Source organism: Mustela erminea, chromosome 7 (assembly GCF_009829155.1).
Source record: "Mustela erminea isolate mMusErm1 chromosome 7, mMusErm1.Pri, whole genome shotgun sequence".
Taxonomy (NCBI): domain Eukaryota; kingdom Metazoa; phylum Chordata; class Mammalia; order Carnivora; family Mustelidae; genus Mustela; species Mustela erminea.
In genome coordinates this window covers 91,379,771-91,404,388 of record NC_045620.1, presented here as the reverse complement: position 1 = coordinate 91,404,388, position 24,618 = coordinate 91,379,771, and the positions used below count along the sequence as shown (strand labels likewise).

At 38.4% G+C, this 24,618-nt stretch overlaps 1 protein-coding gene across 8 annotated transcripts in view; it reads right to left on the bottom strand.

Moving 5' to 3' along the window:
• The window catches only part of ALMS1 (ALMS1 centrosome and basal body associated protein), a 202,152-nt gene that overhangs the window by 4,553 nt on the left and 172,981 nt on the right, over window positions 1-24,618 (bottom strand). For 7 of the 8 annotated variants that reach the window (XM_032352467.1, XM_032352468.1, XM_032352472.1 and 4 more), the window contains 3 exons: window positions 2,900-3,020; window positions 1,180-1,383; window positions 682-908 (listed from right to left, as the gene is read on the bottom strand). In XM_032352467.1, coding sequence (XP_032208358.1) covers window positions 682-908; window positions 1,180-1,383; window positions 2,900-3,020 — 552 coding nt within the window. The remainder of the gene's footprint in view (window positions 1-681; window positions 909-1,179; window positions 1,384-2,899; window positions 3,021-24,618) is intronic. The other variant, XM_032352471.1, reaches the window with a different exon arrangement.

The following is a 24,618-nucleotide window of genomic DNA, read 5'->3' as shown; positions in this document are numbered from 1 at the left end:
GTCTGTTCTCTAACGGCTTGCAAAAAAGCCGGCCCCACAGTGGTTTGAAGAGCCTGTTTCTACAGTGCAGAAACTATGTAGAGCCGAAGAATAATCTAACAACTCCTGGGGGGCGGGGGGGGGGTGGCGGCAGGCCATCGGAGGTGTCAAAGAGTGCCTCTGCAGCAAGCCGAGAACTACGACCTTGGCAACTGTAACTCTTCTAGATGTCACTCAGCCCACTGTGCTATTTTAAATTTCCCTTCCAACAAATACATTATTAAATGACATTTCTTTCAGCTCCCAAGGTACATGTAAAGAAAGGACTTTGTGCCTTTTCAATCCCGTGCTAAGTAGGCACAGGAGTTCTGTAAACGGAGGAACACATGTAAGGCTGACAACAGTATCAGGCCTCCGGGGCGCGCCACGTGCAGGAACCCATGAACCCCGTGAGCAGCAGCATTACAACACCCTCCCTTCCCTTGCCTTGTCCCCAGGTGCAGGGGGCAACACCCAGACTGCAACGGTTGACAGTAAGGCAGCCTCTGATTAACGATGAGAGTAGGAACAGCTGAACTGCGGGAGCAGGTGGCTAGAAATGAGGGTGACATGACTGATCTTCAGAAGGCCAAGTCACAGTCTTAGCTTCTTTGTATGTCCCCCTTTGACCCCAGAGCTAAAATTAACTCAGTGTCACTGCACCTGTAGCGTTGCTCTCACAAACGGCTTCGGTGGCTCTCTGCCTGGGCCTGCTAGTGCCCCGTGGCTGTCCATGTGCTGTCCCTGCCAGTTCTGTTCCCGCAGCGGTTCCCTCCACGGTTTGGTGTTGGTTATTGGGGCAAACCAGCAGATACCAGGGCCATGATGCTTGGGCAGGTTTTCCTTAGGACCGGACTTCACATTTTCCATGGGAACAAACCATGAAACTCCTACGGGAAATATTTTAAAAAAGAAAAGAGATTTCCCATTGTGCTCATCAAAGATATGTGTGTAATATAGGCTCTCGGGGGCTCAGCTGTCAGATGCCCTGGAGTTGGCTAAACTACCAGCATGACTGTAATTTTAGTACTAGAAGATGTGCCAAGGTATTGTTTGGGGAGATGGGGTCAACAGAGTCATTTAGAAATAAAGAATCTTAGCATTGTGAGAGACTGGAAATTCATTAGTTCTTTGGCTACGAAACTGGAATTAGAAACTGACCTTCGCAAAAGCTGTGCTTGTTCTTCCTTAACTTTTTGTCCCCAAGATAGTTGGCAAGAAGTCTTTTCTCTGCTATTTTTTCTTCTGACCAAGAAGTCACATCACTGTCCTCTTCTATTCTAGCCTCGCTAGAACTTGGAGTTGGGAAAGTCATCCCCACATCTCGAGTGTGTTTTTTGACACCATTCACAATCTCCAAGTTACCTGAGGAAAAAGATCCACAGATATTCTGGGAGTAGCCTTGAGACTTAGTTGACATGTGTATTCAATTCAGTAAATGAAAACTGTAAGCCTTCAAAAATGCAGGCCTCCTCTGGGTGGTGTGGAGGGGTGAGTGTGAGAGAGACAGAGAGGAGGGGAGGGAGAAAAAGAAAGGGAAGAAGGCAAGGAAGAAAGAAAGAAGGTTTTTACTTCTAAGTCAATTTAGATATTAGAGGGAAAAAAAACAACTAACGTGGATTCAATGGATAAAGGTTTCAGTTCTTTTTTTTTTTAAAGATTTATTTTAATTTATTTATTTGACAAAGATAGATAGATAGAGAGAGAGAGAGAGAGAAAGAGAGAAAGAGTGTGCATGCATAAGTAGGGGGAGTGGGAGAGGGAGAAGCAGGCTACCCAGTGAGCAGGGAGCCCAATGTGGGACTCAATCCCAGGACCCTGAGATAATGACTGAGCTGAAGGCAGACACTTAATTGACTGAGTCACCAAGGGGCCCAGGATTTCAGTTCTGATCCCAAGTGAGGAAGATAGCTAATGCTTATTGTCCTACTGGCAGTCACCCAGGTAAGGAAGAGGCTGACAGATACTAAGTCAAGACTTGAGGGGAAAAAAAAAAAACAACACAAGGGCAACGTTTATTTTTGTTGGATAAAATCAGAAGATATAGAAAAAAAGTGAAAAGCCTCCTTCACATTCCTGCTTTCTATCATTCAGTTTGTAACCCCATGGTTCCAGAGAATTTTTTGCACACATTCAAGCAACTATCTTCCTTTATTTTTAAAGTACTTTGCTTTTCCTTTTTAATTATCAGTGTTGGAGATCTTGTCATCTTAGTAGAGAGAGAGTGTCCTCACACTATGCTTCATGATATGGACATATGATAATCTATTTAAGCAGCTGGCTATTGATGGATATCTAAGTTGATTTAAATTTTCGGCTATAATAAACACTACTTCAGGGGCGCCTGTGTGGCTCAGTGGGTTAAGCCTCTGCCTTCGGCTCAGGTCATGATCCCAGGGTCCTGGGATCGAGCTCTGTATCGGGCTCTCTGCTCAGCAGGGAGCCTGCTTCCTCCTCTCTTTCTGCCTGCTTGTGATCTCTGTCAAATAAATAAATAAAATCTGAAAAAACAAACAAACAAACAAACAAAAACAAACCCTCTACTTCAATGATTAATTCTGTACACTTGTCATTTTGCACATAGGCAAAACATACCTATAGGCTAAATTCCAAAAGTAAAAGTACCAGGTCAAAGTAATTTTGATTGAAACTGCCAAATTGTCTGTAGGATTGTATTCCCAACCAGAACGTATGAGTACCTATTTCTTTACACTTGTGCCCACAAACTTACTACCAGACCTAGATTTCTGCCAGTCTGATAGACGAAAAATGGGATTTGAGTATAGTTTTAATTTTCATTTTGTTTTGAGGCTGAGTATCTTAACATATGTTAAAGATCTACTGGTATTTTAATGGAAATGTTTAAACTCAGGTAATTTACCTGCTTGTATGCTCTTGTTTAACATTTGTACATTTTGCTTGTTGCCAAAGGTAGAGCTTGAGCTCCAGAAACTACTGGTAGAAGATGAAACAGAATCAGAAGAAATCACATGGTCTGGCACCTGGAAAAACAAAGAGGAGACCCTGTTACTACCTGCAGTCAATCGTACAGTCACCCACAGGATAAGAAAACATACAAGTTACCAAGAGCACTTTTTCACTGGATTCCATTTGTTGAGATCAAGTGGCCAGGAAGCTTGTGACAATGGGAATATTTTCCAGCACCGTTTATAAATGGGAGAGGAAAGCTGCTGCTATTGGATAAGGGCTTGAGCTCTTTTTTTTTTTTTTTAATATTTCATTTATTTATTTGTCAGGGAGAGGGGGAGAGAGAGAGACAGAGAGAGAGACAGAGAGAGAGAGCACACAAGCAGGCAGAGAGGCTGGCAGAGGCAGAGGGAGAAGCAGGCTCCCTGTCGAGCAAGGAGCCCATGTGGGACTTGATTCCAGGACTCTAGGATCATGACCCGAGCCGAAGGCAGTGCCTTAACCCACTGAGCCACCTAGGCGTCCCAGGGCTTGAGCTGTTTTAAGAAGGGAAGACATGTTGCTAACTGAACATAATAAATGAATAAACAGGTAATAAAACAATGACTCTGAAAACTCAAAAAAAACACAAAAACCAAGATAAAGAAAAAGAAGGGAAGACATCAAGACTGAGTATGTTCATGGGACTTGAAAAAACTGAGAAGATGCTAGCCAAAGATTAGGGTGGTGGGTCTTCAGAATGAAATTCTGGTGAGAGATAAAGAGGGCTAGGAATGACTAAAGGTGGTGGGGGGAGGTGCAGAGGGTGCTCTCTAGTAAGATCAGACTCAGAAACTTACACACAGGTAAATGCAAAGAGGTTGAAAGGCCCATGAGAAGCCCCAAGGGACTAGAGTATTACAAAATTATTAAAGAACCCAAAAGGGCTTTATAATTATGTTCAGAGCAATTAAGAGCAAGAAGGACAACTTCATGGATTGAAGTTGATGGTGGAATGTTAAGTGAAAGACAAAAAGATGATCAAAATATAGTATGAAACATTATTTCTAAACTTGTTCATTACAACAATCTCCTGGGGGATAAGGGTCCTAACCCAGGACAATGATGTGGCATCTCTAGGTGAGGGTATGGGCATTTATATTTTTTATAAATGCCAGGTACTTGTCTACTTAAGCAAGTTTGGTAAAGGTGAACTGAGGCCAAGTTAGGAAGGAAACTAAGAATGTTCGCTGCCTGAACTAGATAAACTATATTCCAGGGCCCTCAGGAAACTGAAATAGTTTCCTTTTAGAAACTTGATATCTGGAGACAAGAAATGTTTTAACTTTCAAAAGATAGGCATTGCAAACTGGATTTAACAATGACGACACGTAAAATTCTAGAATGGATCACCAATGTAATAATCTGCAAGCATTTGGAGGCAAAGGAAAGATGAGCACATTTCAGCTAGTGCTCAGGAAGGCAGGCAGAATAAGCCCTGCCAGGTTAGCCTGGTTTCTTCTGGTAGATATGGTCACTAACAGGTCAGCTGAAAGAACTGTGTAGTTGAGTACAATTAGATTTCAATAAAATGACAAAACTTCTCATGACATCTTTGAGGGCAAGATGGGAGTTATGTGGGTTAAATGATAAAATAAGTTGGTAGAACTATAACTGGTTGAACCACCTTACCAAACATTATTAACAAAGAGAGGCCTTTTATGAGTGTATTTCTTGGATCCAACAGCAAGTATTTATTAAGCACTAAACACTAAGTGTCCAGTTACTTGGTTTGCTCTGGCTATTCCTTTTCAACATTTCATATATGTGACTTGGAGATATGGGAAGCAGGTGATTTCTCATATGATCCCTATCTGGGAGGGCCTAAATGACTGTCAAGATCCAAAATAATAAACAGGAATTATGCTAAATCAAACAAGGGGTAATTGTAAAGCCCTACATGTTAGGCGGGGGCGGGGGAATGGTGATAACTTTGACACAGTAGAAAAAGCTCTGTGTCTGGAGTCCCAAGACTTAAGTCAGTCTCAGATCCTCCCTTCACTAGTTGTCTGTACCCAAGAACACAGAATAGATGTATATATTTGGGTTTTTTTTTAGTTCTTCTCGATATATATAAAAAAATATATATTTTATTTATTTGAAGAGGAAGGGGAGAGAGAGTGTGTGCACAAGCATGGGGTAGGGGTAGAGGGAAAAGCAGACTCCCCGCTGAGCATGGAGCCTGACCCAGGACCCTGAGATCATGACCTGAGCTGAAAGCAAGAGGCAGATGCTTAACTGACTGAGCTACCCAGGTGCCCCACTCCAAATCAACCGTTATTTCTATATTCTAGCAATAAACAGTCTGAAAATAAAATTAAGAAAACAATTCCATTCAAAACAGCATTAAAAGAATGGAATATTCAGGAATAAAGTTAACAACAGAAGTGCAAGGCTTGCAGGACTGAAAAATGCAAAATATTGGTGCGAAGAAACTCAAGATCTAAATACATACTGAGACATTCCAACATACGTAATTTAAAAATGGGCTTAAAGGGCGCCTGATGGCTCACTCGGTTGAACATCTGACTCTTGACTGCAGCTCAGGTCATGATCTCAGAGTCCTGAGATGATCCCTGTGTCAGGCTCTGCTCTGGGCGTGGAGCTGCTAAGATTCTCTCTTCTTCCTCGGCTCCACCCCCCTGTTCTATGGTATATAAATTTATACTTCAATAAAGCTATTTTAGGGGCGCCTGGGTGGCTCAGTGGGTTAAAGCCTCTGCCTTCGGCTCGGGTCATGATCTCAGGGTCCTGGGATCGAGGCCCCGCATCGGGCTCTCTGCTCAGCGGGAAGCCTGCTTCTACCTCTCTCTCTCTGCTGCCTCTCTGCCTACTTGTGATCTCTATCTGTCAAATGAATAAATAAAATCTTAAAAAAAAAAAAAGCTATTTTAAAAATCTCTGTGAAGATGTGCAAGAACTAATGACACTGAGTTGCTCTGGAAAGGAGCGCTATGTGCCTGGGGAACAGGAGTGGGAAGGACGTCCTGTATCAAATACTCTTTTTATACATTTCAAGTTTTGTACGATGTGGTTGAACTCCCATTTAAGAAGTGAAAATATCTGCCTCTAGCCTGCCACTCTGTCTGCCTGTGCTTGCGCTCTGTATCTCTCTCTCTAACAAATAAATAAAATCTTTAAAAAAACAAACAAAACAAAAACAAAAACAAAAACAAAAACATACAGGAAGAGTGCCGCTAAAGAGGCTTTGTGGCTCTGGTGAGCTCAACAGAAGGAAAACGTATGTTAGGCCAAAGAAATGTTCCAGCCACCAAAGGGAAGGTGATAAATCCGCTGTCAACAATGCTCTCACCATCTGAAGCACAACACACTTAGTTCGGAGATATGTTTAAAAATAAGGTACCGGCAAACTTAATAGACCCAGGAAAGCTGCCAGTTTCTAGGAAAGGGGAGCAGACAGCCTGCCCTGTGAAAAATGGTTCCGAGTGAAGACCTGAGAGGAAACACTTCCAGGAAGGAAGTGGGAACCCCAACAGGAAGACCGGACCTACTTCCTACGCCTTTTGAAAGCAAAGCTGGGACAGAGCTTTGCCAGGGAGTGCAATGACTGCAGATCTTGGATCTCTAGAGGGTAAGACCTTTGATAACAGAGCCTCAGACACACGAATGAGCTGCCCGTGCACAGAGAGGCAATGGTGGGGCTCTGCAAGCAGAGCCTTGAGGGCCTCGTGGTGCACACGCAGTGGAAATGACGATCGCTTCCAAGCCCGAGTCCCCTGAACATCCCAGGGGCACAGCCAGTCAGGGTATGCACCACTGGGGGTGAAAAACAGATGTCTACATCTGATTTCAAGGAGGGGCTTTGGGGTGTGTGTTTCTGTTTCTAGTTCGAATCTCTTTCGGATAATTCTTGCCTATAAAATGTCACAAACATTTTTAAAATAGAAAAAAGTCTAAAAATTCCTTCATAATAAAATATATTTAGTTAGCTGTCTAGGATGGTGAAAACCCAAAGGACAGACAAAGACAAGGGTTTTCAAGGATGTGCAGAAGCTGGAGCCCTCACATTCTGCTGGTGGAAATGCAAAATGGTGACAGTACTTTGGGTAACAGTGGGCAGTTCCTTAGATGGTTTAATGTGGAGTTAGCATACGCTCCTGCATATATCTGCTCCCAGGCATCTGCCCAAAGAAATGAGTACATACATCCACACAAAACTTGGAAGGACTGTTCCCAGCAGACTTAAGAATAGCCAAAAAGTAGAAGAAATCCAAGCATCTGCTGACCGCTGAGTGGATAAATAAACTATGTAATGGAATATTATTTGGCAATTAAAAGGAATGAACACACTGCTACAAAGTAGATGAACCTTGAAAACATTAAGTGAGAGAAGCTAGTCACAAAAGATCACGTACTGCAGGATTCCATGTATACGAAATGTTCAGAAGCAGAAAATCCACAGAAACAGGAAGTAGATTAATAACCACAGCCCGGGGCTGGGGCAGGGGTGAGAAGCTGCAGAAATGCAGAGGGACTTTGCTAATGTGTACAGGGTGTTTTCTGTTTGTTTGTTTTGTTTTAAAGACTTTATTTATTTATGACGGAGAAACAGCAAAAGAGGGAACACAAGCAGGAGGAGTGGGAGAGGGAGAAGCAGGCTCCCTGCTGAGCAGAGAGCCTGATGTTGGGCTCAATCCCAGAACCCTGGGATCATGACCTGAGCTGAAGGCAGACGTTTAACAACTGAACCACCAAGTACTGGGTGTTTTTAGGGGGCATGGGAAATGTTTAATATTAGATTGGGGGGATGGTTGCACAACTCTGTGAATAATATTAAAATCCATTAAACTACACATTTTAGGTGAATTTTATGGTATGTGAAAAATCTCAAAAAAGCTGTAAAAATGTGTTTATTCATTATGCAAACAAATAATGGAGGTAATGAAGACTTATTTGGAGAATAAAACTTATGTTCTGTGGTCCTACATCTCCTGTTAAGTGAAATAAGAATAGTGGAAGCGGACCAAAGTGTCATTTTCATATAATAAAGCATGAACAATCCCAACAAAAACTTGGGCCCTGGATGTTGTTGGTATGACATAGCACTATCCACACTGTGACGAGGGCCGGCGCAAACTGTCAGAATCGTGCAGTGATGCCAGGATGACAGCCACAGTGTCATAAAAATCATCACAATGCATAGGCCTCACTGGGTCTGACAATCTGTGCTGATGCCCCACCAAGAGACATCACATCAGTTCTGCCGCATTCATTTATGGATGCTGTTGGTAAACCAAAACAGTCACTCCTTTAGTCCATGGGAGAGTCTCAGGCATCTCCTAGGATAATCTCATCATCCCTTAGGGCCTCGGTGTGAATCAGCTCACTCAGACTTCTGCAATGAGGCTTACATGAAAAGATTTAAGTGACTACACATCAGCTGACATCATCAGCCATCATGGTTTCACGTTTTCTATTGCAGGGATTCTTGAAAAAAGACAAATGCTGGTGGGCTGGCTGGCTGCGGTTTTAATTTCTAGTATTATGATAGCAAACTCACCTGCCAATGTCTTATTCCACAATGGAAAAGAAAAAAAAATAACTCCTACCATCTCAGGCTTTTTCAGTACTGTTCAGTTTAATTAAAATCTAGGTCAGACTCAATTCCCACATTTACTGAGCAGAGATACCTTCAGATAGACCCACCCCCCAAAAGCTTTTCAATTAAAAGTTACTTTTTTTAGGTAGAAATTGGGCTGAGGAAAATATATCTAACATAGGAAAAAGGTCATGTTTCCTTACATGAGCCTATATAGCTCTTCTTCATATAAGAAATGTGTTATTGCTACATTCTGCCAGTCAGATGCCTGCCTGGGAGATGCTTTTCTTTCAGAGCAATGTGTTTATGCTAGTTCATTTATAACCACTGAAGTTTAGGATCAGAGATATACAATGATAAGACAATGTCAAAATAGGAACCAAAGGACAGTCTTTTCTTGTGAAGAGTTTTAGGTATATGTAGATCACATGTCAACTGTAGCTTCAATAATAAAATTTACTAACCAGTAAAGGTGACACAATCACAAACTGTCTAAAACACAAAATTTTGATATAGATTGTATGGACAGTAGTCCTTTGATATAAATTTATTGATCAGAAACCCGATTCTATCACAAAGTTTTATATAAGAAATTGGTACAGATTAAAGCTTATAGAAGCAGGAACTCAAGTGATAACTGCTTGTTATTCACCTTTTAAAGAAGCAGAACTGGATATTTTTTTCTGCAAGTCTGGTAGGTAAGAACTATGAAAAGCCCTTCTCAAAACATTAAAAAGGCATTATGCCTGCATAATAGTTCCTTAGAAAATTTTTTCATTAATCTTCTTTCAGACTAGAAGACTTATTTCAATTATGTATTACTTTATTGAACTTGTTCAAATATACAATTTCCCTCTAAATATAGATTTAGTCACACCCCATAACTTTTGGATTTTGTGCCTTTTCTGTCTATAATGAAAAAAAAAGTGTATTTTTCCATTTTTAGTCCTTCTGTAACAAAAAGGATTAGAATGAGGTTTTAAAATTTTTATCTTCTTAAAGAAAAAAATTATAACTATTAAATTCCAACTTTATTGCATTGTGGTTAGAAAATACAAGCTTAGTTATAAATCGTCTACTTTGGGGATTTGTTGACATTTTGCCTAAGTACAATTAATTTCTGTTAAATATTCCCATGGGCATCTGGTACTAGTGCTGTGTTTTTGGAATAAAGTTTTATATAGATATTTTAAATCAATCTTAATATTGCTAGCAAAATCTTCCATTACTTTTGTCTGTTACAAGTTAAAATCTGAAAAAAATCAATTAAAGTAGCTTATTCTTGCACTTTTCACATTCTCTATTTTAACTGCATCTGGATGAATGGAAAATGAATGCATTCTGGTTGAAAGCACAACAGTAATTTTAGAAGTCTCAGACTCTTCCCTCCTTTTTGACAATTACAGTGGGGATAGTGTAAATAGATTCTCAAGTAACATTAAACTAAAAATGAAAAGAAAAGGGGGTGCCTTGGCACAGTGTGTTAAGTGTCTGATTCTTGATTTTGGCTCAGGTCATCTAAGGGTTGTGAGATAAGCCCTACATGGGGCTCCACACTGGGCGTTGGAGCCTGCTTAAGATTCTCTCTCCCTTTCTATCTGCACCCTACTTCCCCATTTGTGCACACATGCACATGCTCTCTCTCTCTCTCGAAAACCAACCAACCAACCAACCAATCAAACCTTGGTATAGAAATTTTTATTTCTAATCCTCTGGCCAACTAGAAATTACTGGCAGAAAGTGGAAATGTAGGAATTTGCATGCATTGCAGTTAGGAAATGGACTAGAAAGCGGTTTGGTACGAATGTGGGAAACTTATATAGCTTACGATCTAAGAATTTCACTTCTGGATATATATGCCAAAGACAGTTTCACACAGATCTAATGAGGGGTATGGACAAGGGTGTGCACTCCCACTGTCTGTGGTGACGAGTGCTGACAGCAACCTGTGTTGCTTCATACAGGGACAGTATGTTGGTGAACTGGTAGATGCACTCAATGGAATACTATGTGATGATCAGAAACCTGGTTCTATATACATGTTTAGCAATGTAGATAGATGTTAAAAAAGCACAATGCTTACTAAAAATTAAAAGAAAAACACCTTATACCTTTTATATAAATTGAAAACACACATACAGAATACATACAGAATATAAATTTTGTGAGATTTCTTGTAAGCTGAAAGGTATCTGCATAATAAGACCAATTGCCTATGGAAAATGAGAAATGAGGATGTAAAATGGGATAAAATTTTCAAGAGAGGCCATGAAACCTAGGAGCACATTTAACTCAACCACTCAGCACCCCAAGTTAAATTTTTTTTTAACTTCATCTTAGCATAGAAACTGTTTGTAATACCTTTCCACCCCTATTCTTTCACTCTGCTTCTAGAAGGATTTATTATGACTAGATTGGGGATACAAACAGTTATTTTAGGCAGAAGCTAGAACACAATGTGAAGCTTGAGAATCCCCTTTTCCAGCTCATAACTAACATTCTGTGTTTGATCAGCCTGGCTTACCTAACTTTTTTATTAATGTCAAACAAAACGACTTTTGTTGGTATCTTATTAGAAAATGCATGCTTCTTGTAAAAAAAAAATCAAAGACACATTATAAAGGAAAAAGATTATGAACCCCATAATTTTAAGATAATTTGTTAATATTTGTTCCAGTCATATACATAGATGCATATATAACATATATGGCTTGACATCTTGCTTTTTATCTCTTAGCATTTAATGACATTTATCTCTTGGGTTCCAAGATACTGCTTTTGATTGTTGTTTCCTTCCATACTGGAGTGTGAGTATGGACTGTTATGAAATCAGCTTGTTTTATAAAAATCTAAGACTCACTGGTAAACATTTACTAACTATCACTAAAGCTCTCATTTTATTCTCTAGTGGAGGCCTCTTTGTTTGGTAGTTTTGTGTTGTTCATCTGCCAGCTGCTGGAAACATGGGCAATTGAAGATAATGAGAGGTCAAAACCAGAAATAATTCATCTTCAGCTGTTTCAATAAAAAGTGATTCAATTTGACTATTCTTTTTTTTGTATGGACAGTAGTAAACTACTACTCTTCTTAGACTAGCACACAACCAGATACTGAGAAAAATAAAAACGGGGAAAGGAGGGAAAAAGAAAGAGAGCAGAGAAGGGAAGAGGGAGGGCGTTGTGTGCTCACAGAGACAAACAGAGCAGGGACGTGACAGAAAGGGCAGAAGAGGGGAATAACCCAGACAAGCAAAAGAAATCCAGCAGAGACAGCATGGGAGCGGGAGGAGGAGAGCGCAAGTGTCCGAAAAGCAGGTGCACAGAGACAGAAAGAAACAACAGAGGAGCCGACGGAGTGGATAGATACAGTAGAGAGAGGGAAACGGGAACTGCACAGACTGAGGAGAGACAGCACAGACACAGGGAGAGAGGCACAGAAAGGGATGTGTCATCAAAGGAAGGGGAACGGGACGAGCAGGCGGCTGCTGTTATCCACTTATATTGGCTCTTAAACCCTCATATGTCTAAAGAGTTAAGAAATGTCCTGGGCGTACAGGTTTAGGGGAAAAAAAAACATTAGCAAATCTAAGGAAACATGGGTTAAAAGACGAGACAGGCAGCTCATAAAAGAATAAATATAAATGGTCAGTAAACACATAAAGACAAAAACTCAGCAGGTGTGGTTAAAGAAGTATGAACAGAATAAACAACCATATTTACGACTTATTGGGGCAAATATTAACAAGAATCCTACCAGAAGGCTATTGACCAAGTTATAATTTTTTCATTACTGGTGAACAAATAATAATTCAACATTAAGGAGAACACCTTAGCAGTGTAATTAAACACTTTTAATTCCCAGAAATTCCATGTTTAGAAGTGTATCTAGAGGAAACAGAAAAATTCATAAAGATATAACAAGACTACTCATCAAAGTGCAGATTATGATGAAAATTCAAAAAGGGCACCTGGGTGTCTCAGTCAGTAAAGTGGCTGCCTTGGGCTCAGGTCATGATCCCAGGGTCCTGGGACTGAGTCCTGAATTGGGTTCTCTAATCAGCAGGGAGCCTGCTTCTCCCCCTACCTATTCCCTCTGCTCCTGCTCTCTCACATAAATACATAAAATCTTTTAAAAAATTCAAAACAAATTAAATACCTGCCATTAGGGAAGTAATGAGATAAATATTATACTTATATAATGGAACCCATAAAGCCATTAAAAATGACTACATATCCTAAATTTATTAAAAATAATTTAAAATAAACAATAAAAAGATGTCTATGATATATTAAGCATAGAGCAAGAAAACAATATATATGGTATGATTTCATTTTTTGACTATTGTTTCTCTCTACATTGCCTGGTAGGCAAGTCCTCCACACTCTGTGATGAGGAAAGACATAAGCATGGTTCTAGTTGAGAGGAAGGAATCTATAGAAAAGGAAGAAACTGAATATGAGAGCGAAAGAGAAACACTGTAGAAAAGAGATGAATGGATTTTAGAAAATATGACAGCACAGAGATACTCTTAATGAATCTCTTCTTCCATAACTGAAAGATACAAACAAAAAGTGAAAAGAATATTCAGAAGCTAGGGAAAACCCTCAACTCATACCACAAAATTGCAGAAACACTGGAGAAAAAGACCAAATTTAAGGAGCCATCACAAAGCTCTTCCAACACAAAGGATCATGAAGAAGGGTAAAAGGAGAATCAATTAAATTAAAATGCTACACTGATACCTCAGAGAAGGACTGAGGCAACAAGTGGCTCAGAAGAAAAATATTCCAACTGGAGATACGTCTTAGTGAAAAAAATAGCACCTTCTCCCATAGCCAGAATGACTTACTATATACCCTCTTTTGGCCAAGAAGTCAGAAAAAGATCTGGGAAATAATCTCTTCAGTATAAATACCTTAGTTGCATTACTAACACTTGCTAGAAAAAGATAAGGCCCTAGCCATATCACTGCCTACATGACAATGCCATGAAAACAGTCACCAGCTGACCCTAAAACAGTACAATAACAAAACTCCAAGGGCATATCCCATAGAATTAAATACTTTCGTTATTTCCACACTTGGTAAGGTGGTCCACCGTTTCTGACTTTCCTAACAATGGAAAGAAAATGTTACCTGCTGTAGCTGGGCAGAGTCCTAGATAATTACCTACTATCGATCTCCCTGACTTTCCCCAAATCTGAGGGGCAAAAGAAATATAAGAAATACACAATTAGCCTTCCATTTCATGTCCTGGGAAGAGGATTCAAAGCAGTATCTTACAAACAGGTAATAAAACAGTATCAAGAATTCAACCACATTCTTTGTGGGCAAATAAATGGTTTCCACACAACTGTTCAGAGACAAAGACAAGCAGTCTGAAGACAAAGACAAAGATAATACATAAATATTTTCTAGCATTAAAGCAGAAGGAAGGGAAAAAAAAGATAATTTATTTTGCAAGAAGCTTTACCCATTTCAGCCAATAAATAATTTGTACTCTCACTCTAGAGAAAATTAAAAAGGTCATGGACCTAATGAAATAGATCCAAGATAAACTAAGGCAATATAAGATTAAAAGGCAGTTGACAAAATTAATACAACTTATCAAAAAAATTGTAAGTATATTCTCTGTTTTGGGAGAACCAAAAGCAGTCACTTAAAAAAAAAAAAAAACCAGAACTGAGGACAAAAATAATAGCATCATACCACTGCAATAGAAGACAGACATTTTATTAAAAAAAAAAGAAAACTTAGCCAGTGGGGTAGATTAGATTGAAAAAGTCTCCTAAAATGCAAAGCAGAAACATAAATAGACATACTTCCCAAGAAGAGTTATGGATAGCCCACAGACACATGAAAAGACCCACATTGCCATTTGCAACACCACTGATCATTAGGGAAATGCAAATCAAAGCTACAAAGAGAGATCACCCCATATGTGTCAGAATGGCTAAAAACAACACAAGAAACAATAGGTGGTGAAGATGCAGAGAAAGAGGAACCCTCCTGCACTGTTGGTGGGAATACAAACTGACGCAGCCACTGTTGAAAACAGTATGGAGGCTCCTCAAAGTTAAAAAAGAACTACCCTAAGATCCAGTAATTGCACTACTGGGTATTTAACCCCTAAAATATAAAAACACAAATTCAAGAGAATACATGCACCTCAATGTTTATACCAGCATTATCAACAATAGCCAAATTATGGAAACAGCCCAAGTGTCCCCTGACTGAAGAATGGATAAAGAACGTGTGTGTATAACAGAATATTACTCAACCATGAAAAAGATTGAAACTTTGCTATTTACAATGACATGGGTGGACTGGGAGAGTTATGCTAAGTGAAATAAGTCAGTCAGAGAGAGACAAAATCCATTCACATGTGGAATTTAAGAAACACAACACATGAGCAAAGGGGTAAAAAAAAGAGAGGTACACCAAGGAACAGACTGTAAAACTATACAGAAACTACAGAGAACAAACTGATGGTTATAAGAGGGAGGCGGCTGGTGGGGATAGGTTAAATGGGTGATGGGGATTAAGGAGGGAACTTGCTGTGATGAGCACTGGGTGAAGTACAGAAGTGCTGAATCACTATATTGTATACCTGAAACTAATATTACACTGTAGTTTAACTAAAATATAAATAAAAACTTAAAAAAAAAGTGGGATGCCTGGAATGTCTGCCCTTGGCCCAAGTAGTGTTCCCAAAGTCCTGAGATCCAGTCCTGCATTGGGCTCTTTGCTCAGTGGGGAATCTGCTTCTCCCCCTGCTTGTTCTTCTCCCTCTCTCTGTGACAAATAAATAAAATCTTTAAAAAATTAAAAAGAATAAAGAAATATAACACAGTAATAAAACACAAATAACCCAATTTAAAAACCCAAATAGTCCTTTTTTTAAAGATCTGAATAGACATTTCTCTAAAAAGATATAAAAAGGCCAGTAAGTATAAGAAAAGATGTTCAAAAAACCAAGTCATTATGGAAATGCAAATTAAAACCACAATGAGAGGACGCCTGGGTGGCTCAGTTGGTTGGACGACTGCCTTCGGCTCAGGTCATGATCCCGGAGTCCCGGGATCGAGTCCCGCATCGGGCTCCCAGCTCCATGGGGAGTCTGCTTCGCGCTCTGACCTTCTCCTCGCTCATGCTCTCTCTCACTGTTTCTCTCTCAAATAAATAAATAAAATCTTAAAAAAAAAAAAACCACAATGAGATACCATTCATAGTCATTAGGATGGTTATAATTAAATGACAGACAATAAAAAATGTTGACTAGGATGTACAGAAACTGGAATGTGATCCTGGTGGGAATGTAAAATGGTGCAGTCACTCAGAAGATTAAACAGGGAGCTACCATATTGTCCAACAATTCTATTACTAAGTATATATCTAAGAACATTGAAAAAAAATGTCCACACAAAACTTGTATATTGGGGCACCTGAGTGGCTCAGTCGATTAGGCATCTGCCCTCAGCTCAAGTCAAGATCCGATGGTCCTGGGATTAAGCCCTGCGTTGGGCTCCCTGAGCCTGCTTCTCCTCCTGCTTGTGCTCTCTCTCTCGAATAAATAAAATCTTAAAACTTGTATATTAATGCTTACAGCAACATTTTTCATAACGGTAAAAAAAAAAAAAAAACCAGAAACAATCCAAATGTCCATCAACTCACGAATAAACAAAATGTTGTATATGTAGTATTATTCACCTCTAAGAAGCAATGAGTATTGACTCATGCAATGAAATGGATGAACCTTGAAAATACCTTTAGTGAAAGAAACCAGACACAAAAGGCCACATAGTGCATGAATCATTTTTATGAAATGTACTGAAAAGGAAAATCCACAGAGACAGAGAGTAGATTAATGGCTGCAGAGTGGGGAGAAGTAGGAGGGGCTGAGAAATGACCATTAATGGACATACGGTTTCTTTTTGGTGTGACAAGTATGATCCGGATTTAGTGGTGACGGTTGTGTAGTCTTCAAAGAAAATACTAAAAAGCACTGAATTATATATTTAAAAGTAAACTGCACAGCAAGTGAATTTTATTTTAAAAAATTAATAGAAAAAAATTAATAGAGATTGACCAATACTGAGACAGGAATGTAAATCCAGGACACCACAGGGAAAAATATATCAGGGTTGCCTCTGATACAGAAACATTAAATGCTTGTGCCCAGAAAAGGGGAGAGAACTGACAGAATTCTGAATTAAGGATTATTATCCAAAAGTCTTACATCCAACTAAGTTGTTCTTACATAAAGATAAGAGAAAGACAGTCTCAAATTGTAAGAACTAAAGAAATGCTTATTCCTGAACTGTTTAAAATAATCTAACTAGGGCACCTGGGTGGCTCAGTGGGTTGGGCCTCTGCCTTTGGCTCAGGTCATGATCTCAGGGTCCTGGGATCATGCCCTGAGTCGGGCTCTCTGCTCAGCAAAGAGCCTGCTTCCCTTCCTCTCTCTCTGCCTGCCTCTCTGCCTCCTTGTGATCGCTCTGTCAAATAAAGAAATAAAATCTTAAAAAAAAATAATCTAACTAAACAGAATTATTTAAATGAACAGACTCATTAAAAAATAGTTACATGAAAAGGCTCTTGGTAAATACTGGCCCTGTATTTTAGAACATAATATAAAATGGTGATTTTGCTTACAATATGGAAGTGACATGTTATAATCCTTGAAAATAAAGGTAGTCAACGTAGTAGTAATATTACAATAATGAACTAAGACAAAATTTACAAAAGATAATAATATTGGTAGGTTGTGGGGGAAGAATTGTGTGTGTGTTAGTGGGTGGGAAGTAGTAGCAGAAGTACAACACAGTTTCTTAATTTTTCATATGATGGAGTCGGTAGATACTGTTAGGTGGTTTAAACACAGTATTTAATGAGATTACCTGGCTTTTATAAGTTATCAGAAAAACAATTCAATAGACACTGAACTCTAGGAAACTGAGTGTTGCTGGAGGGAAGGTGGGTAAGGAGAAGGGGTAACTGGGTGATGGGCATTAAGGAGGGCACTTGATGTAATGAGCCCTGGGTGTTATATGCAACTGATGAATCACTAAATTCTACCTCTAAAACTAATGAAAAAAAAATTCAACTCAAAGAAAATCATATAGCAATGAACAAAAGAAGACTGGAAACAGTAGGAAATCATTAAAAATGATAAAATACCCTAAAGAACCAAAACAACTTTGAAAAAGAACAAAGCTAAAGGACTCACAGTTCTTGAATTCAAAACATATTACAATACAGTACAGTATGGTACAGTAATATAGCAGTTAGTACTGGCATAAAAACAGACAAATACTTCAATGGACTAGAATAGCCTAGAAAGAAATCTTCATGTATATGGTCAAATGATCTATCGTCAAAGGATCTTTGACTCTTGATGCCAAGACTACTCAAAGGGGAAATTTCTCTTCAACAAATGGTGTGGGGAAAACTAGATATCATTTGCAAGAATGAAGTTGAACCTTACTTTATACCATCTAGAGAAATTAACTCAAAATGGATTAAAGACCTAAACACAAGACCTAAAACCATAAAACTCTTAAAAAGAACACACAGGGGAAAAGTTTCATGGTGCTGGACTTGGTAATGATTTCTTGGATATTTCAGCCAAAATTATAGGCAAAAGTAAAAACAGACTACAGGGATTATATCAGTACTAAATATATCTATGCATCAAAGGACACAATCAATAAGGTAAAAAGGGAGAAAAACTTAAAAATTATCTGATAAGGGGTTATCAGATAACCAGAATATATGAAGAACTATATAACTCAATGGCCAAAAAATAAGTAACCTGATTCAAGAATGGGCAAAGGACTTGAACAGACATTTCTCCAACAATGATGTACAAACGGTCAACAAGCACATGAAGAGATGCCCAACATTACCAATCACCAGGAATGCAAATTAAAACCACAATGAAATACCACTGCATACCCACTAGGATGGGTACTATAGAACAACAACAACAGCAGCAACAGCGACAACAATCAGGAAATGAGTTTTGGCAAGGATACGGAGAAACCGAAACTATTGTGATCTGTTTGGATGGACTATAAAATGGTGCAGCTGCTGTGGAAAAGTATGGTGGTTCCTCAAAACGTCAAAAACAGAATTACCATATGATCCAGCCATTCTACCTGCAGATACATGTCCTTAAGAACTGACCCCTGGGGCAGATAATACATTATATATTAATAAAAATAATTAATAAAAAAAGAATTGAAAGCAAGGTCTTGAAGACATATTTGCATAACCATGTTCACAGCAGCATTATTCACAATAACTGAGAAGTGGAAGCAACCCAAATGTCCACTGAGGGATGAATTGATAAACAAAATGTGGTATATACATACCATGAAATATTATTCAACCTTAAAAGGTAAGAAAATCCTGGGGCACCTGGGTGGCTCAGTCATTGGGTGTCTGCCTTCGGCTCAGGTCATGATCCCAGGGTCCTGCGATTGAGCCCTGCATCAGGGCGAAGCCTGCTTCTCCCTCTCCCACTCCCCCTGCTTGTGTTCCCTTTCTGTTAAATAAATGAATTAAAAAAAAAAAACCCTGTCACATGGTACAACATAGATGAACCCTGAAGACATTATGCTAAGTAAAGTAAGCCTGTTACTAAAAGACAAATACTCTGTGATTCCACTTAAATGAAGTTATCTAAAATCAAGTAGAACCAGGGGCTCAGGGCAGGGGGAAAGGGAGAGTTGTTATTTAATGGGTATAGATTTTCCTTATTACAATATGAAAAAATTCTGGAGATCTGTTTCATGACAATGTCAATATACTTAATACTACTGAATTTTACATTTTTAAAAATGGTTAAGATGATAGCTTTTTTGTCACTTTTTTTTTAAAAAACCACATTAAAAGTTCACTTGCCTTGGTCTGAAATGGGATTTTGCATAATAAACATATCAGAAAAGGAAAAAAAATAAGGATAATAAAATTTAACCCAAACATATGTTATAACCTCACAGTTAAGTAGAATAAATTTGCCCCAAAAGAAGAATGCTCAAATTTGTTGGGGAAAAAGTTAAATTCAACTAGATGCTAAAGGCTAAAGATAGAAGGACAGGCAAAGAGCAACCGGGCAAATGTAAAGTCTTAAAAATTGTACTGAAGTGGAATCAAAGGTAAAACATTAAAAATGGAAAATAAAACTTACTTTGTATGATTTATAGTATAATTCACAGTGAATAAAAAAGTATCACAAATGTTTATGTGCCAGACATAAAATAAACATATACATATAAACCATTAATTACCATGGAGACAAATCAACCTTCAAATATACTTTTTTTTTTTTACCCACCAAACAATACCTTTTAAATGCTGTCACAGTGACCCAGAATTCATTGTTTATGCATCACACCCAGTGCTCCATGCAATACATGCCCTCCACAATACCCACCATCAGGCTCACCCAAATACCACCCCCTTCCCCTCCAAAACCCTCAGTTTTCTCAGAGTCCACAGTCTCTCATGGTTTGTCTCCCCCTCCAATTTCCCCCAAGTCCCTTCTCCTCTCCATCTCCCCATCTCCTCAGTGTTATTCCTTACGCTCCTCAAATAAGTGAAACCATATGATAATTACTTAAAAAAAACTTTTTTGCCAACTCCCATTTATTTACCATCAATATTTTAAGTTTGTGCATCTATCCAACTCTTGTGCATGACAACACTGCAGCTTTTTTTTTTTTTTATGGAAGCTTTACATCCAATGTGGGGCCTGAACTCACAAGGTCAAGAGCCGTATCCTCTGCTGACTGAGCCAGCCACATACCCTAAGTACACTCTTTAAAGTCCTTAACAGACCAAAGAAACCAGTATTTGGGAAAAATATAATTAATAAAGGTAAATTACTGGATATAACTGGAATGTCACACTATATGGAAACTCCACCTCTTTTATAATACCCCTGAAGTAGTTGTTCATACATTAAGCCACAAAGAAGATATCTATAATATGCTTAAAACAGAAATAGAACTGAGTACAATCTCTGATCACAATACTTTAAAACTGTAAGTTCATATGTACTGACAATAAAGCCAACTTTAAGAATTTTAATTAAAAAAAATTATTCCCTAAACTTTCTTTTTGGGCCAAACAGGAAATCCAAAGCTGTAATTACAGAACATCTAGAAAATACTACTAATACAAATACTACAAACCTAAATCTAATATATATATACATATATTTTTCCATTTAGGGATCTAGACAGTCAGATAAAGCAGCCCTCCATTCTTATAATACCACCACCGTCAGCACCACCACCGCCACTACTACCACCACCAACAAAAGTGTATTAATTTTAAGTTCATGACTTCCTTGAAGTCGTCAGAAAGTTGAGGTCACAGGTCAACCTTGGCCCAAAATCTTACTAAGGAGAAACTGTTGCCTGCAGGGAGACATGAGACATGAGCATCAGATCATCTGGAAGAGATACAACTGGACAATATTAAGAAGGATGGAGACTGGATTAAATGGAGCTCAGGTATACACTGGCAAGAAATGTGAAGCCCTTGAGAGCTATAGAAATTGGGGAACTCTGCACCTGCTTGCTATTTCTCTATAAACTCCACCAGGAAAAAGAGGAGTTTATTCAAATGTCTATTATAGTGCATGCAGACTCAGGAAACAGGAACAGCAGCTGTTGTGGGAAGGGTATAAAACTACCTTGGAGGGATGTTAGCAAAATCAGGAGAATAAGGACCTCCAGGGACCAAAAAACCTGGCAAGAACTGTCAAAAAATCAACCTCATCAGAATTCTAGAAGACAGTCAAAGGTTTATGGCAATTAAGTGAAAACTTAAGCAAGAGCAAGGCCACCTAAACAAGATAGGTGAGCTTTGTGGCTTTTAACTTACCTTTCCCAGGCATGGCATTAAAGACAGTAGCCTGCATTCACGGTGTAGGTACTTGCTTCCAAAGGAAGCACAGAGTCTGTTTTTCCCAAGGAATTGCTTGTTTGAACCTGCCTGGGTACTCCCTAAAGGACTGACACAAGTGGGCCTATCTTCGTTTCACTAAACTTGGAACTCTTTTAGGGCATTTTAAAGGATAGGATTTCCTTGAAAAAACCGAAAACTAAGTGAAAAAGGCATTACAGCATAGGGCGATCAATCAATCAATCAATCAATAAAAGTTGGTTGAAACACCAGGCACACTAAAGCCAGGGAGAAAAACAGTGAGAATTTTGGGGAACTGGGATTTTGAAAATCTCCCATAAGCCCCAGGGAAACTAGAAAGTGCATGTACAGGGCAGAATGCATGTGCAGAAAAGACCTAAGAAGACTATAAGATTTTACAATTGGCTGATCTATAGGTTCAGTGCAAGCTGGAAATTTGACTAAGGCAGAGTTATAAATGGCCTATCTAAGCACTGGAGTACCTAATACAAAGATAATCTACTGGGGAATTCCGCCCCCCTTTCCTTCTTTCTTTTTTGCTTTCTCTTGATTCCAGGCACTTAAGGCAATCTGTCAGACAACTAACTAATGAGCTAAAGAAACAGAGACATCAGAGACCAAAAATACAATCTGTATAAAAATAGTTTAGAAAAGTCACTAAACATACCAACAACTTTAACCCACAACAAACAGTAACAACAAACCCTACGGAGTGGGAAGGATAATTTGATATTCAAATTATCAGAACAACATACATATCTGACAGTTTCTGATGAACTACTAGAGTAGCAGCAACATGATATTCAAAATGTCAAGTTTTCAACCCAAAATTACAAGACATCCAAACAAGAAAGTATGGGACACTTACAAGGAAAAAAAATGACAGAAACTTCCCACCAGGAAGCATAGACACTGGACTTACTATACAGAGACTTTAAAAAAAAAAACAAAACCTATACAAAGACTTTATATCAACTAAATATATCCTAAATATGCTTGAAGAGCTAAAGGAAACCATGGACAAATAAACAAGGAGAATGTTTTACCAAATACAGATTATCAATAAAGAAAAATAAAAAGGAAACAAATAGAAATTATGAAGCTAAAAAGTAAAATAACTGAAATGAAAAATTCACCAGAGTAGTTCAACAGCATATTTGAATAGACAGATGAATCCATGAACTTGAGGGTAAGATAAATGAAATTATCCAGTCTGAGGGACAGAATAAAAACAGAATAAAGGAAAATGAACAGAGTCTAAGAGACTTATACAATAGAGTCTTATGAACAGAGTCTAAGAGACTTATAGAATAGCATAGGAGCTATTCATCCATAACATGGATGGTGGGAGTGTCAAAAGGAGAAGAGAGATAGGAAGAGTCAAAAAGAATATCTGAAGAAATAATGGTTGGAAACTCCCCAAATTTGATAAAAGACATGAATCTAAAATTGAAGTAGTTCAATGAACTAGTAGGATAAGCTCCACACCAAGACACATAATAATCAAACTCTTAAAAGTCAAAGAAAAATCCCAAAGCCGTAGGAGTGAAGAGACTCATAACACAGAAGGGATCATCATAAGTTTAACTGTCACTTTCTCATAAGAAATTTTGGAGGCCAACAGGCAGTAGAATGACATTTAAAGTGGTGTGAAAATCTGAAAAAAGAAATCTGTGTCTGGCAAAACTATCTTTCAAGAATGAAGGTGAAATTAAGATATTCCCAGATAAACAAAAGTTGAAAGAATTCATTACTGGAACACTTTGCCCTACAAGAAATGCTAAAGGGACTCCTTCAGGCTGAAATGAAAGAACAAGAGGCAACATGTAAAGCCATGTGAAGCAATAGAACCATAGGATGCCCTATGAAGAAATAACACTGGTAAATGTAAATACATAGGTAAATATGAAGGTCAGTAATACTGTACTTCTGGTTTGTAACTCCCTTTCCTTTCCCTATAAGATTTTAAAGACAAATGTATAGGTGGCTCAGTTGGTTAAGTGTCCAACTCTTAATATTGGCTCAGGTCATGAGACAGAGCCCCATCTTAGGCTCCATGCTAGGTGTGGAGTCTGCTTGGGATTCTCTCTCTCTCTCTCTCTCCCCCTCTGCCCCTCCCCCTGCTCATGCTCTCTCAAATAAATAAATCAAATCTTAAAAAATAATGAATAAAGTTTTAAAAAATAAGTAAAAGGGTGAGAGGCCAAGAGATACATAAGTGGGAGCTTTTGTATATTATTTAAGCTAGATTGGTATTATTTCATGTTATTATATTATGCTATATATGTAAGATATTAATTGTATCCCCAAGGTTAGTACTATGAAAATAAATCTAAAGGAAAGGAAATGAGACAGAGATCAAAATGGTTCATTATAGGACACCAGTTAAATATAAAGGCAGGCAAGAATAGAGGAATTGAAAAAGAAAAAATTTATATAAGACATAAACAAATGGCAAAATTGCCAAAGTAAGTCCTTTCCTATCAGTAATTATTTTAAATGTAAACAGATTAAACTCTCCAATTAGAAGGTAGAGATGGCAAAATGGATTTGAAAAAACATGATCCACTTATGTGTCATCTAAAAAAGAATTCATTAATTCATTCATTTCAAAAACTAAGGTAAAATATTTTTAAAGATTTATTTGTTTTGGGAGGGGAGGAGCAGAGGGAAAATCTCAGGCAGACCCTCTGCTGATCACAGAGCCAGACAGGGACTGGATCTCATGACCCTGAGATCAGGACCTGAGCTGAAATCAAGAGTTGGACATTCAACTGACTGAGCTACAGGTTCCCTATCTAAGGCAATTTAATGGGGTCATACAGATACCTGCATTGAGGGGGTGTTTTCTTATACAGTTGACCCTGAACAACACAGGAAAAAGGGGTGCTTACCCCTGAGGGTAGCAGAAAATCCACATCTAACCTTTGACTCTACCCAAATTAACTAATAGCCTACTACTGACCAGAAGCCTTATAACATAAGCAGCTGATTAACATATATTTTATACGTCATATATATTATATATATAATAAACTGTATTCTTATAATAAAGCTAGAGAAAAGAAAAATGTTATTAAATAAGAGAAAATACATTTGCAGTATAGAATTATATTGAAAAAAATCTGCATATAA